At 39.7% G+C, this 19083-nt stretch overlaps 2 protein-coding genes across 10 annotated transcripts in view; one reads left to right on the forward strand and one right to left on the reverse strand.

Moving 5' to 3' along the window:
- Positions 1-125: 125 nt before the first annotated feature.
- On the forward strand, positions 126-12805 carry PGRMC2 (progesterone receptor membrane component 2). The gene is made up of 3 exons (XM_027690016.1): positions 126-500; positions 10207-10362; positions 11088-12805. The coding sequence occupies exons 1-3, from the start codon at positions 173-175 to the stop codon at positions 11183-11185; spliced, it is 582 nt and encodes a 193-aa protein (XP_027545817.1). The 5' UTR covers positions 126-172; the 3' UTR covers positions 11186-12805.
- LARP1B (La ribonucleoprotein domain family member 1B) overlaps positions 9361-19083 on the reverse strand; it is a 35538-nt gene continuing 25815 nt past the window's right edge. For 6 of the 9 annotated variants that reach the window (XM_027690012.1, XM_027690008.1, XM_027690006.1 and 3 more), the window contains 3 exons: positions 18653-18762; positions 18305-18432; positions 16317-18118 (listed from right to left, as the gene is read on the reverse strand). In XM_027690012.1, coding sequence (XP_027545813.1) covers positions 17885-18118; positions 18305-18432; positions 18653-18762 — 472 coding nt within the window. In that variant the 3' untranslated portion in view covers positions 16317-17884. Of the gene's footprint in view, positions 9738-10390; positions 10991-16316; positions 18119-18304; positions 18433-18652; positions 18763-19083 lie in introns of those variants that run through there. The other 3 variants (XR_003535319.1, XM_027690011.1, XM_027690010.1) reach the window with 3 other exon arrangements.

The raw sequence follows: 19083 nt of genomic DNA on the forward strand, positions 1-19083 counted from the left end.
TGAGGCGCGTCGCGGGGCTGGCCCGCGCCACGATTCGCCGGTGGGGCGCGAGCCGGGGTGGGGGCGGGGCCGCCTCAGGCCGGCAGCCAATGGGAAGCGGGCGGGACGGCAGGCAGGGGGGCGTGTCCGGTGGCGGGCGTGTCCCGGGCGGGCGCGCGCTGTCCGGGCAGCGATGGCGGACGATGGGCAGGGGCGGCTCAGGACTGAAGGCGGCCAGGGTGGTGGCGCGGCTGCGGCGGGCGGCCAGATGCTGCTGAGCGTTGGGCTGCTGGCGCTAGCGCTGCTGGCGGCTTACCGGCTGTACCTGCGCTGGGGGACGCGAAGCGGGCCGGGAGGCTCGGCCCGGAGGGGCGAGGCCGCCCCGCTGCCGCGCATGAAGCGCCGGGATTTCTCCCTGGAGCAGCTGCGCGAGTTCGACGGCGCCCGCAACCCTCGCATCCTCTTGGCTGTCAACGGCAAAGTCTTCGATGTGACCAAAGGCAGCAAGTTCTACGGGCCCGGTGAGACGGCGGGGGGGCGGGGGGCAGTCCCGGCCTGGCCGCCTGGGACCCACCGGCGGTGTTAGATTGGTGATGCACACCGGGTCTGGGTTCTTCTCAAGCATCCGTCGTTTTTCCAGGTGCCTTGATTTGGATGTGCGATGTTTAATGCAGTTTTTTTTTTTCCTTTTGTCTTTTCTAGTAGGTTTCCCCAGTGCAGCTGAGCAATGCTTTCTTCTAGCGCTTACGGCTTAATAGAGAAAAACAACCAGCTGGTTATTTATTTATGCCATATTGAGGATGAATTTTAATCAGGATAGAGGCAGGGCAGGGAGAGCTCAGGGACTGCTATGTTGCTGCCATTGGGAAGAGTGCAGAAATCAACCCGATCTCTTAAACAGAAAGACAGACGATACTCCTTTTTGGAGAGGAAATGTGTATTTTGAAGGTTCAGAAAAGTAAGCTTCAAAGGCAATGTTATGTTTTCATACCCACCTTGTAGCTTGTGAAACTGCAGCATATTGTCTCGTAACAAACTGTTCTTAATAATGAGGTGGGTAAACTTACCAGTGAGCACTGTGTTCTCATCTGATGCCAAAGGAAATGAGGGTTATGACTGCTGATAATTTTCTTCCTTAAACAATGGTGGTTTGGAAAACTTGATTTATTCAAACTATGCAGGAGTTTTCATAGTAGGCATGGGAAGCGTCCTTGTAGGAAGGGTGGAGGGGAGAGAGGATAACTTCCTCCTCCCCCAGGAAATAGTTCAAGTTAAGTAATCATTATTATTATTATTTAATAATCGAGGTCAAAAAACGTAAAACACAGTACTGGCATGTTACAAGTCTTTAGTTCTTAGTTGGGAAAGGACAAGCAGTTGTATGGTTGAACTGGGCTAGAATTTTGTAACTCTTGTTATCCTCGAAGTGTGTGACACCAGTTGCACAAACTGAAGCTGCTGTAATTGAATCAAAATGCTTTTTTGACCGGATACTGTTGAAGTTAACAATGGGATCTGAAGTACCCTGCCACGTGCTGTGTTGTTTCTCGACCAGTAAAGCTGAAAAAATAGTCTGTTGAGCTGCAGCTTTCATGACATTTAATCAGGTTAGTTCTTTTGTCTTTTTCATTGAGGGGTTTTTAAACTGAGACCTGTGTGCTGACATAAAATGCAGGTAATACATATGCTGCATGAACCTTAAAACACCAGTAAGTTGACAGATTACTCCATGAAACAATACTGAACCATGATCTAAACATTCACTTTATCTCTTTTGTGCATCAAACAGCAATTAAATGCTAGGCTCTCCACTGAAGATATCATTGGTGGTTCACACTGTCAACCTCTGCAGGTCTGTTATTGTGAGGAAGCTAAAACTTAAAGTTCTAGGACATCAGTCTGCTTTTTTGATAACTGTTGGCAGCTGGTTTCCTTAAAACAGCACTTCCAGGCTTCTCGTGGAAAGAGACAAAGGTGTTTGGGTTTTTTTCTCCCCTGTAGTGAAAGCTTGCCTGTTTCTAACAACCGACATCATCTTTGTCTGTCAGATGTGTAACTTGGGACATGGCATGGTAGGATAGTGAAGCTCAAACCTGTGCATCATCAGCTGTGTGTTCTCTGCCAAACATGTTGATATTTGAATCGTGCTGATGTGGTTTCCCTCTTTGGATACATGTCAGAATTTTTCTTGCAACTGTTTTGTGGCTGGAAAGGAAAATGCTAGTAGGTGGTTTGCAGGCCTCAAAAGATCTGAGAAGAGTCAGGTGGAAAAGTCTTTAAAAACTTCTGATTCATCAGTCCACCTTTGGCAGGACTCTTTCCAAACATCCATTGCCACAGTTTGCAGGCCTCAAAAGATCTGAGAAGAGTCAGGTGGAAAAGTCTCCTACAGCTGGTTGAGACCTTTTCAGAAAGGCTTCAGTCAGAGTAGGCAGATGTCCACAGCAATTCTCAGGGTAATTTTATGTCTCATAGCTGGAGTGTGGCAAGGGAAATGCAAAGCATACCGACAAAGCATGACCAGATTTTAACAGAAGAAAGAGCTGAGGGCACTGGCTTTGCTGATATTTCAGGCTTTGACCGTGAGCCTTTGGTATTTTGTTGAGGTACTGATGTGAAATAGAGCGTCAGCTTTGAAGACAGCAGAAAGCATTGGCTGAGGGCTCACTGTCAATTTTGAGTATTTCTGGAGTGCTGGGTTAATGTTGAATAATGTGGCTGTCTCGGGTGGCTTCTGATGCCATGAAAATAAGGTCTGGTTCTTCTCCTTCAGTGTAGTTTTGATGCAAAGGTGTTTCTCATTTTTCTACTTACAGCAGAAAGTTAAAAAATGCACAAAGTTATCATTAGTGTAGATTTTTGTCCAACAGTTGAGATTCCATTAAAGTTCCCACCAAACTTCTGACTTTACTCAAAACTCTCATGGTTTTAAGTCACATCCAGTGAATCCTGTTATACTTTGGCCTGTTTCATTGAAGAGCCCTTTACATACATACAGTTAAGGTAATTTTAGATATTGATAGACTGTTGAAGTCATCCTTTCAAACAGCCATGACTGAAAACTTCACCTTCTTGAACATTTAATCAGAATGTTTTTCAGATTTTTTTAGCTTTTCTCATGTTGTCTTCTTTAAGCCTTACACAGTTTATCTCATCAGTATTCTCTTAGTCTTTGGTATGTCTAAGGCTTTTTAGCTAAGAGCAAGAGAAGGTTACATTGCACATTTACCTGTCTGTGCCTCCAAAACCCACTTTGCTTACACTGAACTCTTAATTTAAAACTTTACTTGCAAGTTCTTTTCTGAAATGCTGCTCTGTCCTGCAAGTATGCCCTTTGTTTCAACACCTCACTTAGGTGTATGAAATGCCACCTCTGCTTGTGCTCAAATGAGTAAGTGTCCTAGAATGCTTTGATTGGTTATTAATTTTAATTAATTGCCTTTTCCTTAATCACACACAAACTCTGAAAGAAATAAAGTAGACAATTAGTGGTTAACTATTAAAAATATCACACAACCAGGCTTTCAGAGAAGCTGTTTTGGGATGATTTCCCATCTGTAATCACATCTCGTGACTTAGGGTCTAATGATTAGTACTTTTGTGTATGCTGTGTTGATTTTGTACCCTTATAACAAGACACAGTATCTACTATTTCATTTATTGCAACATTTAATTTCATGTTTGTTTTTATCAAGATTTCTGGTTGTATATTTGTCAATAGAAGGGCATTGTAAGATTTAAAGTACTTTATGTCAGCAAGTCTTAATATTTAGCATTTAAATTGGCATACCAAGGTAATGCTGTAAACAGGTTTTGATTACCTTAGCAAATACTTTGTGCGTTTATGAAAAATATACGTCTTTGAGCATGACAAAGCAAGATTATATGCAATCCTGTGTATGCACCTGTTCACCTCACTTCTTGGGACTTAATGTTTCGTGATCTTAAAAAAATCAATTTCCCGACTTCCCTTTGCTGCAGTACGTTGTCACTGTCAACTCATTTCTCACCCCACTCTTGTCTTTCAAGTTGTTATGAAGATTTCTGATTTTCCAAGTTTGCCAGGAGGAATAGATAAGATAGTAGTTGTTCCTTCCTATAAAAATAATCCAATGCTGTTAGACTTCCTTTGGAATTGAGTGCTGTGAACTTCATTGTGTCTCTGTTGACCACATGATAACAGTGCTTTTCCATACATCCTTTACGAGGGTATGGTTAGAGTGAAATGTTGCAAGAGGGACATTATATATGATGTATTTGGACAATTCTGCTAAGGGTGACCTTATCTTAAGAACACAAGAGGCTGAGGGCTTACAGATAAGTATGGAGGATAAAACTGGGGGAAAGAAGTGCTTTCTCTAAGGTGTGTGTCTTCTCTGCGTTTTTGATGTTTGTCAGCTCTTTGGTGTCTGTGTAATGAGGTGTCTCTCCCCCTGGGATTCAGCTTTTCAGAGAAACGGCATTTCTGGATAAAATGGAGTTCCAACCAGAAGTAGTAAAACTAAAAGGTGTATACATGCTATTGGTCAGAGATTGTTTCCATACTTCTGGTTAAAGGGAGTACTGCCTTTGCCACCAGGATGGAGGGGTTGTTCTGAGCCTCCAGGCCATGTTCATGGAGAGCAGCGGCCAGTAAAGTGCTTTTGAGCAGGAAAATAAGCACTTGTCTCCTCCTCTGCTTCTGCTCCTTGTGTCTGTCAGCATTTTCCTTATCTTTTTTTAAATTTCTTTTTCCTTTTTTCATAACATCAATATATTCCTTAAAACTAGAATAACTGTGTTTAATAAAAGGTCTCTGTAAATTCCTACTTCCTGTTTAAACCAATCATGTCCCAGTCACAGAATCGATTAGGTTGGAAAAAACCTCTGAGATCATTGAGTCATCTGAGGTTTGAGGGGCCTAATCAAGCAGGTATGCTAAGAGCAAGAAATATTAGAATGTGATAGTGACATCATTGTTAGTGACATGTAGATGTTAAATCCAGTACACAGCAGCATCGCTTTCATTTAATCAAAACACCTGGCCAGCATTGCTTGTCTTATTATGAGATAAACTAGTGGCCAGAGCATTTGTCACTAAAGCAAGATGTAGAATCTAGGTCCTTCTCAAGAATGGAACTGTCTTCCAGTAATCTCTTGACTGCTCAACTACAAGCTCTCTTTGCAGTGCTTGTTGTCTACCCCTTAAGTTGAAATTGGGTCACTGATTCTTGCACTTTTTTTTCCCAGAGAGTTAAAAAGGAAAGAGAGTGAGGCCCTCTGGCCTTATGCCTGAGGAGTCAGGTTTAGACCTTCTAAGCAGTTTCCATCTCAGCATGTGGACTTTGTGGATTGCTCTCCTAAGACGACATACTTTTCATGCAAATTGTAACTTAAAATTAACCCACATCTTTCCTTTCGTGTAAATCTGGAGCAGTAAAGTATGTCACCTTGAATTCCCAGTGGTAAATGTTATTAGAAAGCTTCTGCTTTCAAGTTGCATCTTAAAATGGCTTTGTCTAATTTGTAGCTTTTTCATTCCCTCATGAAAGATGCAACACCGACAAAACACATGTCAGGATTCAGATGGAAAATGTGGAACAGCCAGTGGAGTTTTTGCTTTGAGCTGGAGTGGAAAAAGTAGGCAAAGTGATGGAATAACGCAGTCGTTAATAATTTTGTCTGCAGATGAACAAATGTCGTCCCTGAATATCTAAGCTTCAGACAAAACTGGGGTTTATTTCCAGCGGCTGCATGGAGTCAACAGATGCAAAGAACATCTGGTAAACTTTGCATATTTGGTGATTGCACTTCCTACTTGAAGAAACCAAAGCTGCTGGTTTAAAACTGAACCTTGTTAACCTGTGTGGCTTCTTCAAAGAAATCACATGATGGGCCTTGTGAAAATGAATACAATTTTTAGATTACATATCACTTCATTAGACATAAACTCCACGTGGCTGTCTGTGGTGTGATCCCTGCACTGCCTGTTGGAACAATCCAAAGTTCAATGTACAGTGTTCACTTCTTCACTAGTCTTGTAGCAATAGTCTGGGATGTTCCACAAAGGTGGTACAGAACTGAAATAAATGGTCAGGTAGCCTCTTTGGTAACCAAGAATATCTACTCCAAAGTTGAATACGAGCATAGGTTTTGCTGGCGGAACTATTGGCCAGACTGGCTGAAAATTGAAATGCATGCTATTCCAAGATCCAGTTTAGCCTGTTTTGGAGGAAGTGACTCAAAGCACTGTTTCCAAATAAAAACTTCATACTTCAAAATTTTTAATACGGTGCTTTAGCCTAAATATATTTTTCCTTGCCCTGCTGTTGTCTTAAAGTGTCTGCAAAGAGAAATTAAATCTTCATTTGAGAACCAAAACAGGACTAGGAGGTGCAGAAATCCTGAGTGCAGGAATTGCAAAGGTATTTTTACTGTCTGAAGGGATTTTGATTTTACCAATTGTGAATTGTTTATTGTGAATAAAGACAAATATCAGGCTGGAACACAATGTCAAGTTCATCAAGGCTGCCAGATTCTTAACTGGATTCTAAAAGGAAGTGAGGATCTACAGGTGGTGGGTACCAATGTTTTGCATGTGTTGTAGCTTAGGGAAGGGTGTACTTTATACAAGGTGGAGTTGTAAGGTAGATGAGGACTTTATACAGGGGAAAATGCAGTGTATGAACATGGTGGGAAAGATGTGGAGTTATGTAGGCAAATATGTGGTCTTGATAATTGGTCTCAGGGCTAAAATAAACAAAGGCTCTGAACAGAGTGCTTTAATATGTGAAAGCCATGATGGGAAGAAAAGCATTCTTCAAGGAACAGCGTTTTCCTTCATGTAAGGTTCATAGCACCATGTAGCCAAGTAACATGTAGCAGACATATTTTAATTGGTTTTAACACTTCCCTGACTTCCATTGTTGTGAGATGCCAAATAGGAGTGGGAGAGGAATTTTTTTAAGTCATAGTTGACTATGAAATAGCTAATTTGGGGATACAGCAAAAGAAAACCACTGAGATTTTGTGATAGGGTCTCCAAAAATCATTTTGGTTTACATACCTATGCTACAAGCCTCTGTTTTTGCCCTGTCTTCAGTGTGTCTGTCATGTCATGCTGCAATCAATTATTTACATCAGGAGCCAGTCTAAATAGGTGGGCAGACAAAAGGTAAGAAGGACTGTGGGTAGGGCTTGCAGAGTAAATTGCATCTGGTCATGAAATAACTCTGTGGGAGTGTGCTAAGATTGCACTAATGTCTCTTAACTCAGAATCATGTTCCTGAAGGATATTTTCTCCCCGGGGTTCTCTGTGCTGGCACCTTCCTAGGTGCTTCTCCAAATGCAATGAAATCTGATATGCAAAATACCTTTTTAAGACTGTTGCACTGGTATTTTATATAAAAGTGAATAATAGACATGGGCTAATAGCAGAACCCCAGACCTCTTTGTTCTATATTAATATAAAATACTGTACTTAAACCCTGTGTAGAAGTACCTGAATGGAAGCTTTAAATCTTGAAGTATATTGCTCATACTGAGTACTCTGAACTTCACTTTAGCAACTGTGCAACTAAGGTGAAGCCAAGCTTGCACCATTTTTTAATAATCATAATTCAATATTTACCTTTTAGTAAAGGATGGGACGCATCTCTAAGTTACATTTGCAGAGCTGGAATTTGAGATGCTGTCTACCAAATCCAAAGGCTGATTTTTACAAGCTAGCATTCCACTGAGTGCTTAGACATGGCTCGATGGTTTCTCTGTGACTTCTGAATACTTCTGTAGTAACAATCTGGAATGTTTAGATTCAGTTTCAAAAAAGAAAAAAAAGTTGGTGTAATAGCATATGAGATTAAAAGATATTTGCAGAACTTTTGCCTCCATTAATCTTAATGCAAGCTGATACATTCTAAAAGCTTTCATGCTTTCAGTTGAGTGTATTATTGAGATATAAGGGTGTTCAGTGCTGATAAATATGATACTGATAAATATGTCATTCTCTTTTTAATAGAAATAATTGTAATCAAGCTGGTGGACCAAGAGGTGGCATCTCAGCAGGTGCTGTAAAACTCCACAAACCACTAAATGCAGGGTAGAAGAGAAGGGTAGCAGTGTGCTACTCTCTGTTTAGTCAGAATTTAGATAACACATTATCCAAATAGTAGGATTTATGGCAATATTTGCTTGAAACACTTCAGAGAAAGGAAAAACTGGAGACAAAATACTGTTGGTGGGGACATTAAGTAACATACAATTGCTCTTAAGGATTTACTGATTGTGGTGTTTGTAAGAGCTGTTTATAGCTCTAGTTCTTCATGCAGAACATAAAAAACTAGATCACTTGAATGATTGCTATTTTGAGTGAAGCAAGACTTCTTGTTTGAAGAAGCTGTTGTGTTGCAGATGATGGGCATCACTGCCTCTTAGCCTGTTCTGTGGGAAGTGACTGAGTAAGCAAAATGCATTTGTATAGGGTTGATGTCAGTCTCTAAATCCTGTTTTGCAAATAAACATCTAATTCAGGATGCCAATAGGAAAGACAGAGTTCACTAGCCCTCTTGCCTTTGTTTCTCTTTAGTACTCTAAATGTAGTTTCTGATCCCAAAGGTAGTTTTTGTGAATGTCATTCCTGGAGCTAAATATCTAAAAGGCTGAGCACATCATGCTGTTGATCATTGTGATTGTCTCTTATGGCCAGATTGGTACAGTGCAAACTTCCAGTTGATAGTTCATTCTCCAATAACTCCTTTTTGTGGAATTTTGCTTTTAAATCAGTTGGTTTATTTCCAGAGAGACAAGGGAATTGTCTTTGGCACACAAGACACCCTTCTGTTCTCAGGTCTGACTGTAAGCAGCTTACAATGCCAAGCACTCTGGGGTGGAGAGACTACACCAGTTCTGGTGAGGACATAGTTTCTTCTAATCCATATGGTACTCGGGTTCCTTGCCTCAGGAATTCTTCCTACTGCATTCAGCCTCTGTCTGAACCCTGAAGTCAATGCCCCGCAAGAGCAGATAGGTGTGGTGGCTGGAGCAAGCGGCCTGGGAGGAAACCAGCCTCTTGGATTGATTTCCCGTGGCTCATCCTGGTGCAGAAGAGGTCTGAGGTGCTCCAGCAGGCAATAGAGGGGGTGAAGGACAGTGTGTTGCCACTTGCTTGTGTTCATTCTTGCCCGTGGGTGCTGCCTTTTCTTCAGGCTGACGGCCACTGTCAAGAGGTAAGCCAGAGAAGGGTCCTGGCCTATTTATCTTCAAGTAGCAACCACTCTGTAGCAAGCCTTGGGCATCTCCGTGGTGCTCAGCTGCTGCAGTTAGTGCAGAAAACTTTAAAGTGGGTGGGGTTTTTTGGTTTGCTTTTTGGTTGTGGGGGGTTTTTTTTGTTTGGTTGTTTGTTTTAACTGATCTGAATTAAGGTATTTGGTTTTAGGTCAAGAAAATGTAACATATGCTTAAACTATTTTCCATTAATTAAAATTTGGGAAAGCCAGTTACCAACCTTATCCTGAACGTTGTTAGTTTGCAAATCATCCATTTCTCTTAGTAATAATACTTATTTTAGTCATTGGTCGAAATTTTATTGGTATATTTGTGCTGCTTTGCATTGGTCAAAAAGTACAGAGGAAGTAGTTGCTTTATATTCTTAACGTGACAATTTGTGCTGTTTTCAAGAGCAGTACAGGATAGGGATATGGAGGATCTGCTGCCCAAAGTAAGTGAGGAGATTTCCACAGAAGTAAGAAATGTCCCAAAAGATGTAGAAAGTTCTTGTGGTTCTATAAGTGAAGTGAAATTATTAACTAGCAGTCTTAAGTTATATTTATTTATAATAATGAATTCCTTTATTTATAATAACGAAGATGTCTATACAGTTTGGTTCTGTTAATGCCTGACTTGTAAATACCCAATGTTTTGTTTAATAGAAGTGCATTTCTTTTGAATTCCAGCCTCTGGTCCCTTTGGAATTTGCATCCACTGACGTGCATCAACTGACAGGGATTTTTCCAGATATCCCTTCAAAGTTATTTTCCTGGTTCTGCTTCTCTCAGCAGACTTTATCTCCCAGTGACATTAAAGATTGAATTGCAGTGCTGTTGAATGTCGAACAGCCGTGGCATTGAAACTGCTGCTCTTCCAATCACTGCAGAATTTTAATTTATGGCTTGGGCAGACAATGTAAAGAACAGAGATTTGGTTACCATAAACAAAGACTTGAAGGCATCAATTTTGTCTTTTTGTTTTCAGAGGGTCCATATGGAATATTTGCTGGCAGAGATGCCTCCAGGGGACTAGCAACTTTCTGTCTAGATAAAGATGCACTCAGAGATGAATATGATGACCTATCGGACTTAAATGCTGTACAGATGGAAAGTGTAAGAGAGTGGGAAATGCAATTTAAAGGTAAATTCTCAAATTAGCAGCACATCTTTAGCTTAAGGAAATGCTTTTAATAAAAATGACTGATTTGGGCTTGGGAAGCTTTTAAAGAAATGTTGACAATAATATCATTAATGCAATGTAACTTCGTTTAGAAAAGACCAGGGAATTCAGGCCTTTCTTCCATAGAGAGCCTTTCACTATATCTTACTAAATCTCTTTCAACCTTTTAGTTTTAGACAAGAAAACTATTCTCTGAGCTCTTCAGAACAGAATTTCACTCTCAAATCTCATCAGCTGATGGAACTCCCGCTCGCAGGTTGTTGGCTTTGGGTGCCATGGAATTGTAATTAGGACTAAAGATTGTTTTAGCATAAAGGGTTGAACAAGTTTGTCTTGAAATAATTTCTGACAAATATGCGTCAGGAGGGAGGGTCATTTTTCACACTGACTGAAATCAAAACAGGCTGAGGGACTGAAGAGCAGCAATTTCAGCCCTTGAGTGACAAAGCTTTGCCTGATCAGCTGCGGGAGAACAGAAACAAAGTACTCACAGTTAGAGAAAGAAGGGAGCAGCAGTAGTAGAAAGAATGGTTTGGGAGGCTGAGCTTGCTGCTAAATTACCACCAATTCCAGTGATTCAGGTTAAGAACTGTAGTGTGTAAGAGAAAAAGTGAATTTGCAGTAGTCCAAGCTAACAAGCAAATGCAGCTGTATTTGATTGTAATGGAATCATAACTCTCTTTCAGAAAAATATGACTACGTAGGTAGACTCCTAAAACCAGGGGAAGAACCATCAGAATACACAGATGAGGAAGATACCAAGGATCACACTAAACAGGAATGAACTTTGTAAACAACCAAAGTCAGGGGCCTTCGGAACTGCAACCTCTTATCCCCATCACAGAATGTCCTGCATCTTTGGGTACAGTTCATCTGCTGCGAAAAACATTCAACAGGTTTTGTACAAGGAAAATAATATACTCACAAGTGAAGATTTGAATACTAGACATTCTTTGTGCTGCCAAATTTTTTTTGCAGTTTATTTGTAATGTCTGGTTAGGCTTCATTAGGGAAGAGGGGCCAGGGATTTAAAGGCAAAAATGCTATTCCTTTTTATCAGTAAGCTGAAGCCTTCAAGTAGTGTATCTTACAAGTTCTCTAAAAGATGTGAGTCTTCAAGCTCAGAGGAAGGTTTGAATCTTGTTTCGTGTGTTTCTCCTCTAGCATTAAAGAAAGATGTACTCATGCACATCAGCAGCAGTAGGTTAGACTACTGAAGCTGGTGCTAAAATGTGAATTTCCAATTTTGTTTTGTATGTGGGCGTTAGTGGCCTCAGCAGAATACTTCAGTTCTCTAAGAGAAGTCCATGTAGATTAGGATGGGGATAAAGTTCATCCTTTTCTCAGAAGGATTGGATAAAACGGTTTCCTCTGCAACAACTATTATCTGAAGCCTGCCTCTCCCCCCTTTTCCCATCCTCTAAATCAAATCAAATATTAATTGTGCCTTATTTCGCTTACATAGACTTGAATTGTTTTAAGGGACAGCCCCCAAATTGTGGTTTCATAGTCACTACAAGCAGCATTGAGACTGAAGTTGGAATGTTCTGTTGACTGGAAAGCCTTGATGTCATTCTGTGTATAGAATGTAAAAGAGGAATACTCAGTGTTACTGCCATATGTTAATACTACATATACTTAAATTAGCATTGTGATGGCCAAATGCATACTCCCATGCTTCTTTTTAATGAATTACAAACACACAAAAAAGTCACCCTTCCTCCTTTTCCAGAAGCTGCCTAACTTTTGGGAGCATAGCCTTCACACCCCTGTAGAATGAAGGGGCGTTGCGCGCGTGTGTCTGTGTGTGTGTCTGTCTGAATGCAAGATGTGGGAGGGATTGTTTCTGCAGATATTGTAAATACAAGTACCATTTTAATAAAGCATGTACAATACCACATGTGCTGTCAGACTTTATATAGTAGCTGTTAAGCAGAGCTGGAAATGATGGAATACAAAGGGGAAGAAGTCTTGGATATGTGAAGCATCCATCACTATTAATACTGCTCCTTGTCTAGTTGTTTTCCCTTTCAAGTCCCAGGTGTTGAGGAATCTTGAGGACTTACTCAGGTAAGCTGTATTTAAGAGAGTAAACCTATGCCAATGCATTTATGGTGGGGAAAAAGAAGTAATGTAAATAAAGCATTTTAGAAACTCAGTGTAATGTACAGTACAAGGAATATGTCTCATGGCATTAATAGGACAAGAACAGCAGCTTTGTGGCTTATGTCTGTGTACCTCTGCAGATTTCACCTGTAATAAGTCTACAGTAACAATTTATATATATACACATTCTGTGGAACTGTAAACTGTGAAATTCCAGAGTTGACTACTTTTTTATTCCTGTTTGACTGAAAGAGATTTATATTGATGTAAATGAAACAAATAAACAAAAACTCCTCTGCTGAATCATGTGTAACTCAAGTGTCCTAGAAGGCAGATTGAATGCTGTTGCTTGCATATCCAGCCTTGGAATAGAATAGTTTTAGCATGGAAGAAGTAACAGAAGTAGAGCTGTTTCTCCATAAAAGTTATGGCTGCAGGGTCCTCTTCAGGCTGGACAGTTCTGAGAGGTGTGAATTCAGTAAGCACTGGCTTCTGCTTGGGTCACATCGTTATAAGCTGAGCAATAGTACAAGATCCAGGCTTGGATTGAGTGTCTGCTAATCATCTAACTCTGCTGAAATGCTGGGCATGCTGCTGTAACTAACCACAGAAATATGTGGTTTAGATGGAACAGTGGAAGCTAACAATATAAATAAAAGCTTCCTTCCATAGGACAGGGGCTAGGAGTAATGAAACACCAGTTCTATATCTGGATGCTTCACTAGGAAGTTTTTTTCTTTTAACTAAATCTCACTATAAAAGGTTTTACCCTACATTTACAGTATGCCTTTCACTTTTAGCTGTTGCACCTCATCATGGCATCCAGATTGTCTAGTTGTGGAGCAGGAAAAGGCAGCTTACCCAACTATCTCATAGGACAATCAGATAAATACTTTTTTCCGCATTGTATTTGGTGAAATACGCATGAAAATACACATACATGTTACAGCTTGTACCATACAAAGTCATGGCTGGAGGTTCTTAACACTGAGTTTCTCTGCTCTTCACTCATTACAGCCATTAGTATTGCTACATCTGGCATAGCTTTAGCTGTTCATCATGCTTATATCTGCTTGATGTACTAGCTTCCTACTAGAGAAAGAAAGGTAGTTACGTACACTTCTGTTGTTTTTTAAAAAATGTGTTAAAAGCACAATGCTTAAAATTTAACTTTTAGGATTGGCTGAACAAGATGGGTAAAGCATGAGTTTTGTTTTGAAACATCTTAATGGTAACTATGAGGTATACAAAACTTACACCATGGCAGCAGAATGTTGCATAGAGTTAATCCTGTATTTTGATGTCTAGTGGATTTAAATTACTGTCATCCGTCCTACATACAAAGTCAGCAGTGATCTAAAGCTGATAATCTTAAAAAAAAAAATAGTGCTTTAAAGCACAGAGTAGCTTTAATATATATATAAAAAGTTGACATATACAAAGCATAATTGAGAATAACATCAGATCTATCCAACCTTCAGTGCAGCTGCTATAATAATTTGATGGAGGCGTTCATCCTTGGAACATTTGTGTCAATCACTTGGTCAAAATTCATTGTTAAATAAAATGATGGGCAGGTTGGTACTGACTCTGTTAAATTTTGTTTAAGCAACATGAGGGTCTTGAAGGGAGAATTTCTCATCATCCATAGGAACAAAATACATTTTCAGTTAAATATATGACTTGTTTTCCTAAGCTAGACTTAGTGTTAAATTAGTTTGAACCATCGTTTGTTTTGACACTTCTGCCTCATTTGTATGCCGCTTCCCAAAAATGCTGCATTATGGCAGGAAATATATTTTTAAACCTTCTTGATTTTAAATAAAAATTTACCATGTTGTTACTTGATCTGAACATCTTGAATTTCCAGTAAGGACTACAGAATTATCCTTTCACATGCTTGTACTCGTTTGTATCTTTTTACTGAGCTAGATCTACTTTTCCTTGGCTGAGGTTTAAGTTTTCTATCCTTTAGGGTTGGGACACAGAATCTAAAATCAGTTTGGCACTCTGCTGATCTTGCTTCACTTTAAATATCTTAGTTCTAAACCACTTTCTAACCTTATTTTTCTTCCTGCAAAATCAGTTTGATTTTACTGTCTTCGTTGCAAAGGTCAGGGAGCAGTTAAACCTTGCATAGGCTTTGTTTGAGTCTCTTTGATAATACAGTAAGAGTTTGTGGGGTTTTATTTCCTCTAGGAAAAGGTACTATTCCTCTGTGTAGAATAGTACAAAAGATTTGGCTGTTTATTCCTTTCCTCCTTAACATAAGTTAAGGAAGCTTTGAAGGCTTACTTACATATGGAAAGCAAATAAATAATTAGGTATGAATGTTACTGCTAAATCTTTCTACTGGCTTCTAATTTACAGTTAAAGGTGAATGTTTCCTAAGAGGTGCTCACAGACTGGGTTTAAGGTTGCTTTTATAGAACCTGTGTGCCAGGGTTGGCTCAAATACAGGTGAAGGGTTGTTTCCCCAAAACCCCAAAAGCACCGAGGCTGAAGACAGCAGAGAAGAAAGCTCTTAAGACAACAGGTCAAGCAAGCCTAATGTAGCTGTGGGATTTATCAGGAAAAGATCATTGGCTATGCTCAGTCTCCTCTACCTGGAGCCAAGGGAGTGTCATTTGTCACCTCGGCAGTGCCTGTAGCAAAGGCTGCACAGTAGAGGCTGCTGTGAATACAAACTGGTTTCCATTCATTCTAATGCTTTATCTCCCCCAGAAATCCACATCCCTGTTGCAGTTCAGGAGCATCAGTCACACAGACCAGGCTACTGCTGCTCACTATAGGAAAATATCTAGTCTCCATCAGGAACAAGAGCCAGCTTGAGTTTTCCCTTCCCTATTAAAAATCCTCTAGAATCCAATATTTTGAGCATGACAGGAATCTTCCTGAGTTTAGGCAGGGTAGTGTTTTGAAGTATTGGTATGGTCATTTCTCAACAGAAGAAATGAAGGCAAATCTAGGAAGTCTTCAAGAAGCACACGGGAGAGTTTTTAGACAAGGAAAGGTCCAAGACTTGCTGAGCCTTCAGTAATAGACCACTGATACAATACAACCACTCAAGTCAAGGTTGGATTAAATGGACCTAAAAGGCATCAGAAGGGATGTTGGATACACACACATATGCATGTTCAGAGACAAATTTATGGCCTTGCAACAAGGTACATCAGTTACTGAAGCCAGATAGAGAAACAAGCAGCAATGTAAGTATTGTATTTTCCACCTCTCTGCAAGCAAAGAGGGGGAAGATTCCAGCCCATGGGAAGGGAAAGGGGCATTCCTGGAAGGCAGCCAGAGTTGTGGATGGACTTGGGTGGTGTTTTTGTCCACGCCACTAAAGGGACACCAAGCAATTCTAGAGGGCAGCAGGTATTCATTCTCTCAGGTAAAGTATTCACTCTCTTTGCTTTCCACCATACTTATCACTCACCTGTAGTGGTTTTTTTTCTAAAATACCCAGTCATGTGGCAAAAACAAATCAATATTGAACTTGAAGAAAGCTGGCTCACATCCCAAGAACCACTTCAGCCCTTAACAGGCTGGGTTTCCACAATACCTCAGTGCACCAGAAATTCCCATGCAAATCTACACCCTTACACTCTTTCAAGCTGTTTTTCTTCATACTTTGGGGGGGGGAAGTTGATATACAACACAATTAGGATTTTTTTGTTGTTGTTTTTATAAAATATTTGAGGATAATCACAAAATAACACACACTAAAAGCTTAATCTGCACATTTTCCAATGAAAAAGTGAAAGGAAATATCTTAAATTTATTACTTGTATATACAATTTCAGTCCAAATTTACATTTGCATCATTTTCATGGATAGCAAAAGGCATGGATCAAACATAGGATTGAGATGTGTCACTTCAGCATATTTATAGGATATTTACTTATAATCTTGGTATATGTTTGTTTAAATTTATTTAGAAACAGGCCACTGACAAAAGGCTGGATTTTGTATTGAAATGGTAGAAACTGTAGGAAGGTCACTGCTACCACCCATTCCTTTCAATGCAAATATCCATCATTTGTTTCAGTGAGATTCACAAGACAATGACTGAAAAATTAACAGTCTTGTTATAATAAAACCCCATCCATAGCTGTGCAGTCAGATTAAGGCATCTGTGCTAGACAGAACTTTTTAACTTTGAAGTTAACTGGAGTGATTTCTGCAGTTAACTAACCAAAAGCTGGAATTCCTCTCACCTACTCCTGGAAGAGGTAAGTTATCCATTTTGTTCTTTCTGAGTCTTTAAAAACAAAGTAATGAAGTTAGTAAGACATGTAAACATCCCCATCTTTCAGCTATAAAAATGGATTTGTATTTGAATAACTTACATTCAGTGAATTGTCTTTAGACCTGTTTGAAATCATTTACGCTTAGCTAGCACAATTTAAGCAGAATTTAATTCAGATATTGCAAAATAAAGCAAATAAAATTTACAAGAAATATTTCATTTCCCTCCAAACTAATTATTACTTGAAATATGGAGAAAAAAAAATTTAAAAATGATGCCTCTCCTACTGGAGTTCATAATCATAAGAGAATTCAAATGAAGACACCTCTCAAGCCCAGAATAATCTGAATAGTTTGCTATTTTAACAACCTGCACAAAATGTAGGTGCTGAATGTTAATTTAAGACACTATGAAATCAAAAGCTTAATTTTCCCCTGTAGTTTTTTGTTCCTTGAGTTATTAAAGAACTAGTACTGAAGGAAATATCTGCAAAACTATCCCAGTTATGTCCACTCAAACTCCATAATTAATAAAATGCCAACTATGGAGACCCTGAAAAAAATAGAAACTATATCTTTAAACAGAATCCAGAAATGCAGTTTCATATATAGCTGCGTGTTCTTGAGTGCTTTTTCACAAAAACATCCTTTTTGATAGTTAGCTTCAAGAGTAAACCAATCAGAGAGATCCCTCCTTTCCATTTAATATTCTACATATAATGTAATCTTTTTTGCTTTGGTAAAATACAAATGATGGGGAAATCTGAGTAAGGAAAGCATAGTAAATAACATGGGTGTTACCTTTTTTAAGAAATCTGAGCTGAAATGTAAGGCATCCCCCAAAGTATTTTTTGCATATGCAAGGAATGCAGTTCTTTGTAAACAAAAGCTTGAGGAAAGCAATACTGAAGCCAAAGAATCTTCCCTAGGATCCTTCCGATGATCCCATAACCAAGAGCAACTCTCCTAGGGTAAGTGTTTTGGAACTACATCCTGTGAAACAGAGAATCCAATTCTTTTGTCATTCCATAGGTTTTTAATCATGTAGTAGATTGGCTCGCCTTGAAGATCTCCAAATTAAGAGAGTGATGTCAAGGTTGATTCTCAAGAGCACAGGCTCATCCACAGTCTATTTTTCTGGTATATCACTTTCTATGGATTTCGTGGCAGCATTGCTACAGCTCGTGGATGCTCGCACAGTATTCCCACTGGTAATGCTTCCCAGTGCCTGGCACTGACAGGGAGTGGTGGGTTTAGTGGCAGGAAGTGTTTTAGAAGAATTAGACTGATGTCTGCGATGACCTGAATCCTCACCTGTTGCAGCAACTGGTCTCTTTCTGCCAGATTCTTCACTAATAGGAGGCTGAAAATAAACACGGGCAGCCTGTTAGGTGTTGTGCTGTAAAGCCATTTTGCCTTTCCATAGACTTAAAGGACTGAAAGGATTAGACCCCTAGGATTTGTCAAGTTGCCTTTTGGTGAAATCACGGACTGTTTTCAGATTACCTTGCAGTAAAAATATTTATTTAAAATAGGTATTGAAATTTACCTCCACCCTGAAGTCCTCCAGTCTCTTAAATTTACTCAGGTATTCTTGCAGTTTAGGGTCAACGGCTGGAGTCTTGTACTGAGAGTATTTTAGGTAAGCCCAAAATTTTTCCAGTCCATACAGCTGACCTAGTAATGGAAGAAGATAATTTTAGCAATTTACAAATACCAAATTTAATTAAAATCTTAATTATTCACTGGTAACTATATGTTTAGGGAGAACTGAAGACAAAAGAAATACAAACAAAAAGCTGCGCTTGGGTTAGTTAACAAGTCAGTGCCAAGGAACTGGGATTATCTCCAACTAACATTACCCCAGTGTGAGTAGTGACAGGCCTGTGATAATTACCAGCTTCATAGTCCCTCTTTGTTTCTTCTTGGAAATCCTCAAATATTTCTTGTCTGAATTTCTTTTCCAAGCCATAGCTGTAAAATCTAAACAAGCATTCCAAGCCGTACCTGGAACAGAACAGAGAAGTACAAAAATGTACCTTGTCCCTTTGGCTCGGAGAAACAGAGGTGGAGGAACTGGGAGAAAGGAAGGGAATAATATCCCAGAGCTAATGGGCAGCAGCAATTTCCTTTGTGGTCATTTTTTCCGGTATTTTTGTAAGGCAAGAACCAGTTTGAACAAGTTGAATGAGGTTAAGAATGTCTTCACCTTCAGAAGGAAGAATCTTAAGAGTGTTAGTACAGAGCTGACTTGTCACAGTCAACAAGTTACAGGATTTTGTGGCATTCAGGACTGATTGCAAGTCAGGAAATGTTGCACATTTAGCT

The sequence above is a fragment of the Neopelma chrysocephalum genome, unplaced genomic scaffold (genome assembly GCF_003984885.1).
Source record: "Neopelma chrysocephalum unplaced genomic scaffold, ASM398488v2 Primary Assembly neopelma1_79, whole genome shotgun sequence".
Classification (NCBI taxonomy): domain Eukaryota; kingdom Metazoa; phylum Chordata; class Aves; order Passeriformes; family Pipridae; genus Neopelma; species Neopelma chrysocephalum.

What these genes read in the sequence shown, in the direction of transcription:
- PGRMC2 (XM_027690016.1), top strand. Translation starts at nt 173, where the DNA reads ATGGCGGACGATGGGCAGGGGCGGCTCAGGACTGAAGGCGGCCAGGGT. An exon ending in CAGCAAGTTCTACGGGCCCG is followed by an intron (nt 501 to 10,206) that starts GTGAGACGGCGG and finishes TTTTGTTTTCAG; the next exon opens with AGGGTCCATATGGAATATTT. An exon ending in GTGGGAAATGCAATTTAAAG is followed by an intron (nt 10,363 to 11,087) that starts GTAAATTCTCAA and finishes ACTCTCTTTCAG; the next exon opens with AAAAATATGACTACGTAGGT.